The sequence below is a fragment of the Coffea arabica genome, chromosome 8e (assembly GCF_036785885.1).
Source record: "Coffea arabica cultivar ET-39 chromosome 8e, Coffea Arabica ET-39 HiFi, whole genome shotgun sequence".
Classification (NCBI taxonomy): Eukaryota; Viridiplantae; Streptophyta; class Magnoliopsida; order Gentianales; family Rubiaceae; genus Coffea; species Coffea arabica.
In genome coordinates this window covers 27,554,848-27,566,089 of record NC_092324.1, presented here as the reverse complement: position 1 = coordinate 27,566,089, position 11,242 = coordinate 27,554,848, and the positions used below count along the sequence as shown (strand labels likewise).

Sequence of the window (11,242 nt, the reverse complement as noted above, 5' to 3'; positions counted from 1 at the left end):
CTATCTTCTTCTGCCATCAAAATTTGGTGGTAGCCAGCAAAACAATCGCAAAAGGATTCAATCTCATGTCCGGCAGTATTGTCTAAGAGAATGTGAATATTTGGTAGAGGGAAATCATCTTTAGGACTGGCTTTATTAAGGTCTCTATAGTCAACACACACTCTCACCTCTCCACTCTTTTTTGGAACAGGGACTGGGTTTGAAAGCCAAATTGGGTAATGGGAAACAATGATAATGTTGGTTTTGAGTTGTTTTTCAATTTGCTCTTTTATTTTGAGACTCATATCTGGTTTGAATTTTCTGGGTTTTTGCTTTACGGGTGGAAAAGAGGGGTCTGTGGGTAACCTGTGCACCACCACGTCAGTTGAAATGCCAGTCATATCATCATAGGACCACGCAAATACATCCTGGAACATAGTCAAGAACTCGAGCATCTCCTTTTTCTGGCTCTTATTCAAATGAATACTAATCTGCACCTCCTTAACTTCATCCTCAGTTCCAATGTTAATCTTTTCTGTCTCTTCCAGGTTCGGTTTCGGTTTTTCCTCATATTGTTCAAGATCCTTTGCAAACGAATCGGATACTTCCTCATTATCACTCTCGCTTTGGAGTTCGGATTCACAAACCTCCAAGTCATAAGTGATATAGAGATTGCCATTATCGAATTCCAGAATTGTGATATCCAAAGGATCAAATAATTTTATTTTTGGCCATCTGAAAGAATTAACGAATGTGGGATAATAAGTAAACAAACACACAACCAACAAATGGACAAGCAATATGAATATAAACAAACGAATAAACAACACAACAATGACAAGAACAACTTGTGCATTTTCATAAAGACCTTTGATTGAAAGCAAATGGAAATGAAAACTTAACAATATTTACATGCGCAGACGTTAGTCAAAAAGGAAATTGTTTTTCATTGGCTATTTACAGATGCAAAGGCATTTTCATGAATTCACATGAATGATAAACCCCTTTCATTTTACCGAAACTCCTTCCGAACGGGCAGGGACTCGGCTGTCCAATTAGGAATTGATCCTTCGGGAATGTCAGGAAATTCAGCTTCGCCTGGAACAACATCTTCAAATGTTGCCCCAACGAACAATTGGGCTAAACTATCCTCGATTTCTTCAGTTGAATTACCCTCTGATGTGATTATTCCAGTTGGCCGGGGAAAAGTATACCGTAGCGGTGGAATATCGAAAACCCTTTGCCGGCCCTCTTTTTCTGCTCTTTTATGCTCCTTCATCTCCTTGAAATCCTTGGCGGTTGGTCTGAAACCCAAACCGAAGGTATCCCTCTTTTCTACTATCTTCACTGGCTTCAGGATCCCTTGCAGTTCACGCCCCAACCCCTTGTCGAATTTGTATCCTCCACGAATCATTTCTCTGGCCATCATTACACTGGCCTTTGAGAGAGTTTGTTCCTCCGTGGTTATCCAACTTACGGAGACTATATCGGATGTGCTGTGAGGGGACATGGTAACACTTTGACTACCCTCTTCTTTAACTCCAGAGTCGGTGATCACCAGGCAGTCCTCTTCAGCAAAGATAGTGATTAATTTGTCATTTACCACGAACTTGAGCAATTGATGCAACGAAGACGGCACAGCCCCCGACTTGTGAATCCACGGCCTTCCAAGTAAGATATTGTAAATGCTCGGGAAGTTCATGACTTGGCAAGTTATTTGAAATTGGGCCGGCCCCATCTCGATTACTAAATCTGCCTCTCCTATTGGCTCCCTCTGCGCTCCATCAAACCCTCTAACAATAGTCCCTGAAGGCCTCAGCTTGATGTCTTGCAATCCTAGTTTCTCTAAGGTACTCCAAGGACAGATATTCAGTGCGGATCCATTATCGATTAACACCTTAGGCAGCATTTTTCCGTTGCACCTCACTGTTATGTACAACGCCCTATTATGTCCGATGCCCTCCGTCGGCAATTCATCGTCAGAAAAAGCAATTTGCTTGTTGAACAATACGCTCCCAACCACGTTTGAAAAATTATCAACAGAAATGTCCCTCGGAATTTGAGCTCTTGTCAATACTTCGATCAGTGCGTCCCTATGCGTGTCTGAAGAAAAGAGCAGATCCAACATGGATATCTGGGCAGGCGACTTACTCAGCTTCTCAACTACATTGTACTCACTTCTCTGAAGCCTCTTAAGGAAATCCAAGGCTTCTTTCTCAGTGATTGTTGGTTTAACGGGCGGCTCGGAGTTATTTGCTCGAATCGGACTGGCAGCTTCAAATGGACTTGCAATCTTCCCCGATCTGGTAACCACTGACACCTCCTTCTTTGCAATTGACTTTTCCCCAATCTGTACATCAGGCTCATCATAATTCCATGGTACCTGTTGCAGGCTTAAAACAGGCTCTTGCTTTGGGAATTCAATGACTACGGGCTCCAAAGCCTCATTCTCAGCTGGCGTGAGATCCAAGATAAAAGGGCTTTCATCCTCTCCGAATGGCAACTCTATGACGAATGGCTGGTCTGTGACCCCAAATACCTCAGCTTCCCTTGCCAAAACTTTGACCTGTTCCATATACTCCGTGTCATCCATAATGACCCCGATGGTATTAACATGGTCCGGCAAAGGGTTCCTATTCACGTTCGGCCCTTGTGTCTCTCTCCTTCTGACTATAATTTCTCCAGACTCAACCATATCTTGAATTTTATGCTTAAGTGCTTTACAATCCAAAGTTGAGTGTCCAGGTGCCCCCGAATGATAAGTGCAGACAGCTTGCGGGTTATACCAGGCGGGCATGCCATATGGATAGGTAGGAGGGGGTACCATACCAATTTTTCCGGCGGCCTTTAACTGATCATACAATTGGTCTAAAGGCCTACCTAAATTGGTAAATGTACGGCTAGGAGGTCGGTTGTAAGGTTCAGAAGGTTGAGGTTGGTTGTAAGCAGGTCTATTTGGAGGCGGAAATCTTGGGTTATATGGAAGGCGTGGTCGGTTTTGGGGTGGATTTGGTTGAGAAATTTGAAAAGGGGCTGAAGGTGGGTTAGGATAGCTTGGGCGAGGTCTAGGGTGCTGGATATTAGTGGCATATACAGGGTACGGGTTTGGATAATAAGGGTAAGGTGGTTGGTAAGTTGGATTGTGCTGATATCGGGGTCTGGGTGAAGGATTTTGGTTCCAAACAAAGGTTGCGTCCCCCTCCTTCTTTTTGAACGGCGGCTTTTTCACATTGCCTCCTTGACCTTGTAAAGCATCCAACTGAGATTTAAGGGCGGAGACATTGACAATCTTCCCAGCTCTCACAAAGTCATCAAACTCCTCAAGTTTATTTACAATTGCAGCAAACGAACATCCGGTCATACGGAAAATCTCTTCGAAGTACGGCGGATCATGGGCTTTGATGAATGTGCGAATAATTTCTTCCTCAGTCATCGGTGGTTCCACCTTTGCAGCTACTTTTCTCCATCTCTTAGCATAGGTCTTGTGGTCCTCAGAAGGCTTCCTTTTCGTTCCTTCCAGAGTAGTCCGGGTGGGAGCCAACTCGCAGTTGTACTCGTACTGCCTCACAAATGCATTAGACAAATCAACCCAGGTTTTCACGTCTTCAAGCTTCAGGTTGGAATACCAGTCAAGCGCATCCCCTTCCAGACTCTCGGGGAACAACCTTAAAGGCAAATTCTCATCGTCCACGGGCTTTCCCAATTTGTTGGCAAATAGTCGGAGATGTGTCTTGGGATTACCCGTCCCATCATATTTGTTAAATTTAGGGGTTTTGAACCCCTCAGGCAACTGCACGCTCGGAAAAAGGCACAAGTCATCATAATCCAGGACTCCCTGCTTGTTCAGCCCCTGGCTCTTCCTTATAAATTCATCGAAACGATCTAGACGTCTGAGCAACTTCATATCAATTGGAGCAGAAGATTCACCCATTTCAGGCTTATTTTGGAAAGTGTGCTCCGGTATCACGGGTTCTGCGGTGGTTTGATAGAAAACTGGTGGGTTTAGATGCATGTTTGGGTCACTTTGAGGCTGAAATCCTTGACTATAGGAAGGGTAGAAAGGAGGATTTTGAGTGAAAGCATATTGCGGGTTAAAAGTTCCCTCAAACGTAGTTTGAAACGGAGGAATAACAAATGGTTCGGATTGTGGTTGTGTAGCGGGTACAGGCTCAGGTTGCACTCCGCTACTAACGAGCTCGTCAATCAACTTCTTCTGAGCGGCCATTTCCGACGCCATTTCCCCAAATTTTGTGAGTAACTCAGTCAACTGAACCCCAGGACTTGCGGCTTCCGGCTGGGTAGTTGCAACGGTTTTTTCCGAGGACTCTTGTTGGGTACTCATGTCTACACGATTCCTTTGGGCCTTACTTCGGGATCGCGTTATAATGGGGCTTCGTCGAGAAGCTATGTTTAAAATTTTACCTGAGAATGCAAAAGACTTCTTTAGATAAACCAATCGTTATTAGATTTTCTGCAATTTGTTCAAAAGGGAAAAAGAAAAAGGCATGAGTTAGTAATTATTTAAACAACTCAGATGCATGTCCTACGGGGGGGACCCTTTTTGTGCCAAGGGTAGGCCTAGCATGATGCAACCTTCGGGGTAAAATCCCATTTTCAAACCTGTAAGTGAATATAGAAACAGGAATTCTCATTAAAAATGGACAAACTCAGTCCTTCTTTACAATTTCATTGATGGTTCGACCAACCATTCTTACAAAATCTTCATGTCTAGCTAGTTTGGTGTGTTGGGACTCCCTAGAATTCCCGATACTAAGTTTCCGAATTTCATCTTGGATTTTACCAAATGCACTCAATGCCTTTTCCAATTTCTCGGTCTTTTTGGCCTCTTTCTTCAATTGTGAGCGGGCGTCTTCCAATGCTTGATCGGCTACCATGATCTGCAACTGACGATTCTCCAACTCTTTCCTCAACTTTTCATTCTGCTCCTCAAGACTAAGGGGGACCAACAATGCCCTTTCTCTTCCTTGTTCCATCATTGATTTGATCCATTCGTTGTACTCTAAGACGACCTTAGGCTCTGCTTTATCCACTTGGTCCAAATGCAGGTTGTCCAGACTACACAGATTCCCCCAAGCTTCCAGCACCATGGTCTGGCATTCGGTGACTGTATTGAGTTCGATGTTCCCCATCCTTTGTATGGTCGGCACTCGCTGCGGATACCCAAACTGTCTCATGACTCGTTGTGGTACATATGCAATCAATCCACCAGTGCTTGCTAACGGGATAAAATCAAGTTGTGTTGTCCTAAAAGCTGGATCCCTTACTTTCGTCCAATCAAGAACCCATTGTATCTGATCCGAAGTCAAAGCATTAAATTCCTGAATAAACAAACTCGGAGACTCTATTCGATAGTATTTTCTAACCCTCTCTCGGTGCGACTCAACCCAATTTGCTGTTGGAAGGCATGATCCCAACGGATTCAGCGTTCTTTTTGACAGATGTTCCATGGCCCACATTTGAAGTACTAGGTTGGATGCATAGAAAAACCCCCTCTTCTTTTGGCATTCAGTAATAGCGGCGAAAATGTCAGCAATGATAACGGGTACTAGGGTAGGAGTTTTTCCTCTAATTCCCAAGAACACACCCTGAACCATGTTGACTGTTGAAAACGTAACTTTCCCATGCTTTTTCGGAAACAGGAGTAGATTAATCAGAGTTATCCCAAAAGCTAGTACTCGTTTCTCTTCCCACTGTGCTCTACTAACGAAAAAATCCCCGTGGTGATGATCATAGGATTCCTTTTCCCCGAATCGCTTGTATAAGAACTCCAGCGGGCATGATCCTACGTCCGGGTGTTGATTCATGCTACACTGTTTCAACCCTAAGAACTTACAAAATTGTTCTCTGGTGCCATTCATTGGGTACACCATAGGGTGACCCTTCCCAGGCACTTGTAACAATCCTTCTATCTCCTCCAGGGTTGGTGTCAATTCGCACTCTCCAAATCGGAAAACAGAGCTGTCCGGGTCCCAAAACTCGAGCAAAGCTTGGACAATGGCTACATTCGGAGTTATGTTCAAGAGATTAGGTAAATGTCCTATATACGGGAAAAGTCTGTTCACTTCATGTGCCATGTTGTTCTTCCAATCTACTAGCTCACGAGGTATCTGATTGAGCATTCTACACGGAGCCATCTGGGGAGGAAGTTCACTTTAGTACCTTACCTCAGGATTTTACCCCTTAGGTAATACAGAAATAGTAAACGTGTAAGTCCCATCGGATTAAATATCCGGGACATGTGGCGGATTATTCCTAAACACGGGATTCCCTACGTGGCATTCCCTTTCTATGGTTTATGCATGATGCCAGTTATTAAAGCGATGTAAATATGCGATAAATATGACCTAAAGGACATGAATAATGCATCGGGGGAAAAAGGTCTAAAAATGAAATATATTTATTGAAAATCAAATGCAATAGCTGAAATTTAAACATGTAAGTTAACCAGTGGGTAAGTCACTAAAAGAGTGCCAAAAGGCCTCTTATTGCTAAGGCACATGAATGCAATCCAAGAAAACAAAAGAATGGTTAGTGCAATTGATAGTACACATAACACATTGGGAGCAATTAAGGAAAAGAAATACAATAAAGCAGGTAAAAGGGGTGGAACCCCTTCCCTCGTGCCTAATGTGCTTAAGAAAAGGTGAGGCCGACTCTACCCTAGGTTATTCTAATATGGATGCATGAGGTTTGGTTCACTAATGCCTAGACTCGATAAAGCTTCGGCTCCCAAGCCTTCAGACCTAAAGGCGAAGGGTCATCACTCCCAGGGCCTTTGATCGGTGGCTCGAGTGATCCCTTAGGTAGCGCTATGGGCGCAGAGCACACCAGCCGCCTACCCAAGGCGATCGATCCTAATCCTACAAGGCGGTGTGGGAAACGCCCACGAAAAACAAAATAAAACGGGATAAAAGCAAGTAAACGTGCACGTATGAAGTGTTCCCCTATTTTGAGGGAAGGGGTGAGAACCACGCGAGGCGCTAAAGGTGACACACCCCCCAAATGCAATGCAAGCGCGAGATAATCAAGTAAATAACATCCAATCAACCAATCACACATACGTGAGTGAGGGAAAAGTTTGATACGCGCGCGAGGTGAAAAAGTCCTAAAATAAAAATGCAACCCTAATATCCAAATGCAATGCATAAAAAGGGTAGAAAAAGGAAACGAATGGCTAAGTCAAATGCTCGGACCCACTTAGGAAGTCCCCAGTGGAGTCGCCAACTGTCGCGCCCCACTTTTCGAATGAATTGGAGTTGTGTGTGTGAAGTGTGGTGTGAACGTGTGCAAAATGAAAAGTAAAAAGGCCATGGGACTTTGGAAAGCGACGATTTGGCCAAATGAAATTTTAAAAAGGGTTTTTTTAAATATGAAAATGGAGTCGCCACTTGGTATAGATTTGGGGTGTACCAAGTCACCCAAAAAGTGTTTTTTAAAGACAAAGTAGTAAAACCCTTTTAAAACGACTCCTAGTCCACGGAAGCCAAAGAAAAAGGTTCGGGGGTCACGTTTGACAAAGGGGAAGGCAAGGATAGAATCCAAGGCACCCCTTTGACCTAGCCAAGGCTAGTTGCGCGACTCAAACCAATTTTTCCTAATTTTTCTACCCAAGGTATGTATCGCGTATTGGATATGTCTATATGAATGCAAAACCTAGACCTAGGGGGATTGGGGGAAATTTCTCTTCAAAGGTTGAGTGGTGCCAATCACATTAATTGTGAAGCCCAATAATGATCCTTTTGGAGAGGTCACACCTAAACCTAAATGACGTGAAAAATGAGTGGAATGCATGCCATGTGAAAGTGTGAGTTTGTGTGAAGTGAGAAAAATGATAAAAGTAATAAGATAAGAGTGAAGGTGTGCAAATGTAGATGAAAGTACTCGTGTGCGAGTGAAGATAAAATGCTCGTGTGCAAGCGGAGACAAAAAAAATGTTCGTGTGCAAGTGGAGACAAAAAAGTGTTCGTGTGCAAGTGAAAGTGATAAAAAGGTGCATGTGTGCAAATGAGACAAAAGTGAAAGTGTAATGATAGAGTGGATTGAGAATGCATGAGCCTAGGGAATTCATGCATATTGGGTACGGGGAGACCTAAATCGTGACTTGATTTTCCCTTTGATTAGAAGGCGAAACTAGCGTGCTAAGGCTATCGAGTAGCCACACTCGCTCGTTTCCCTTATCGGAAGGGGACACTCAAGCAAAATGAACCCTATAGCTAGTATGGGATGCAAAACCTAAAGTGAGGGGAAAAGGGGGTCGAGGATCATGCCAAATGATAAAACTAAGGAAAATGCGTGATATGTAGTGAACAAACAAATAATGCATTAATGAAAAACAAAGGAAAAATCCTATTGGGTCTAGCGTTGGACTAGCCCTTTCTATGAATTACTAATGAAAATAATGAGCCACAAATAGCGTTGGACTAGTGTGGTGACGTACATTCATCCATTCCATTCATTCATGGTTATGAAAGCAAGTAGTCATGCCAAAACGCTCGTAAACACATAGCAAGTAGCACTTAGCATGCTCGACTAGATGCAAGAGCCTACTAAACCAATTTAACATGTAACAACAAAAGCAAGCAACCAGGGGGGAAGGGGAAGTGGACCAGATGCTCTCCGAGCCCTATCTATTACAAGCCAAGAGGTGTACACATACCCCATGAAAGCATAAAGGGAAAGGGGAAATGGACCAGATGCTCTCCGAGCCCTATCTATTACAAGCCGAGAGGTGTACACATACCCCATAAAAGCATAAAGGGGAAGGGGAAATGGACCAGAGGCTCTCCGAGCCCTATCTTAAATAAAAGTAAAAGCCAGTAAATGCATGCAAGGAGATAAGGAAAGCGAAGTAGACATGCATATTCATATAACACGTAGGAGCACGTAGGGTCAAATGAAGTGCCAATAAAGGGGTAGAATGTACCTCCCTTGAATCGACGCCCTAATGTAGTGAAGTTACTAATTCACCCTCCAAAATAATAAAAAGGTCAAGGTACCACTTAAATTGTCAAATAAACGCATAAAATAACCATTAGACACGAAAATGGTAATTAATCACGAAAACAAAAATTGGATATGAAATAGACCATGCACATGCAAGCAAAGCTCGATCCCAAATGAAAGGTCTCAAAATCTAAAATAGAATGCTAAATTGAATGATCTAAGGTGTAATCTGCCTCAATCAAATGCAAGAAAATCACGAAAGGAAAAAAAAATGGAAAATTATCTATTAAAGTTAAATAAAAAGATTAACTAAGCAAAATTAAAATGAAACGGAGCTAAAACTATAAACTCTTCCAAATTATTAAGCTTCTATGGTTTTATCCTAGAAATTTGTTAAACATTATCCAAAAATCACATAAAATGTGCCAAAGCCAATTGCCATGTAAGAGGGAAACAACTGCAACACTAGTCACCCATTCGAGCTCAATCGAAACACTTAAGAATTTCAAAGGTCCCCAAAATAATAATAAAGCCGAACAATAATTGAAATGCAAACACTTTAGGACCTAATTGCCAGGAAATGGAATGTAAGGGATCAAGGCATCTCAAATAATCAACCTAAAACATGAAATTGACACATTGAGAACATTTAAACGATTAAACACCCCATGAATCATAAAATTTGAATCCAATTGAAAGAGAAAAGAAAGATTGAAAAATCATTTTTGATGAATTTCTTCCATAAAAAGCACATTGAAACTCAAGAGATTAGAGTGGACAAAAAGCCAATTGGAAATGAGAGTTCTAAACTAAAATGGTGGCTCAAGAGTAAAATCTATCAAAGTAATCGCTAAACTTCTCAAAAATGACATGGAAAAACAATTCGTTAGAATTGAACGAGAAAAATAGTCACGATCTTAACCAAACGAAAACAATCAAACTATGAGCTCCCAAAACCACTTGAATCTTCTTATTTCATTCTAAAAATTCACCAAAAATCTATTCATGAATCAAACAAAAACAGGCCAAGGAAAACTAGCATGGTAAAAGGACAAAATTGAAGAAATTTCCCAATCTCATGGGCCTAAGTAACATGAAATACAAGCCAATGGGTCAAGATGTGATTTCCTTTTATTATGCATGCATGCAGACGTAACTTTCTTCCTTAGCTAAACCAGATTTCTGCAACTTCAATTCTTTTCTACAAATTCTGCTATGCTTATACTTAGACAATTCGGCACTAGCCTTCAAGCTCAATTAAACTTGCAGAAACGGAACACCAACAGGTCACCAATCACACATGCAAAATCTGAACAACTCAAGCTATTTCATGCAAAAAAAATATCAAAACATTTCTGCAACAAGAAGAATGTTCCGAAAAAAACAACTATGATTTTGGAGATTCGACAACTTTGTGACACAAGAGAAATGTTTAATAATAAGAAAAAAATCTGCAACTTGGATCATAAACGACATTGAAATTCTGTTTTGAACAACAAAGCTACAGAAATTTGATCATTCGAACCTGCAAAACTTAAACACGAAATCCTGCAATGTTCCTACTGCCATGCTTCACAAGAACTAAACCGTAATGAATCAGCTAACCAGCTAATACTCGTTAAGATCCTCAGCCCAACATTATTAAACTCATAGCCATGCACGTGCCTATCCTAAAATACCCAACCACATATCGGGGTGCAAGAAACACAATTGAAACAAGAAAGAAAGGAAGACATGAACAACAAAAATCAGCTATGAAACCTGAGAATGTCTAGACCGAATGCAACAAAAGGAAGACATGATTAGATTCTTGAGTGAAAACAGGTTTTAGAAATCAAATGGTAAGTGCATACAAATCACCTAACATGCAAGGGAAGCCGGAAAAAACAACTGATTCAATCTCAGAAAACTAATGATCATTCAAGCCAAATTTACTTCAGCAAATTCTCCAAATCAAGACTCAAGCTCTGAGTCAAACAAACACAATGCATAACTTGGACCTTCCAACAAATCGAAACAGCGAAGAAAAACAAACATTGCCAATGCTGGGAAACATGTCATGTAAATGCTGGGAGGTCAGCCACGGGAAAGGAAATTAAGATAAGTGGATGCATCAGCTTTGGCCGTAGACATTTGGACATGAGCTAGCAAAACTATCATTCAACACCACTTAACATGTAAACAACTTCACTCACAAAATCCAGGTATGTACCATGAGCTATTAAAGATCAAATGAAGGAAAGCATATGAAGAAACTTAATGGGAGACAAGTGCCGTGACAACAAATGAATCCAGTCTT

At 41.7% G+C, this 11,242-nt stretch overlaps 1 protein-coding gene across 1 annotated transcript; it reads right to left on the bottom strand.

Annotated features, from left to right (window-relative positions):
- Nucleotides 1-991: 991 nt before the first annotated feature.
- Nucleotides 992-2,806, bottom strand: LOC113704593 (uncharacterized). Its single transcript, XM_072060995.1, has one exon. The coding sequence runs from the start codon at nucleotides 2,804-2,806 to the stop codon at nucleotides 992-994; it is 1,815 nt and encodes a 604-aa protein (XP_071917096.1).
- Nucleotides 2,807-11,242: the final 8,436 nt, after the last annotated feature.

Coding starts and splice junctions, on each gene's coding strand:
- LOC113704593 (XM_072060995.1), bottom strand. CDS start 2,806: ATGGTACCCCCTCCTACCTATCCATATGGCATGCCCGCCTGGTATAAC.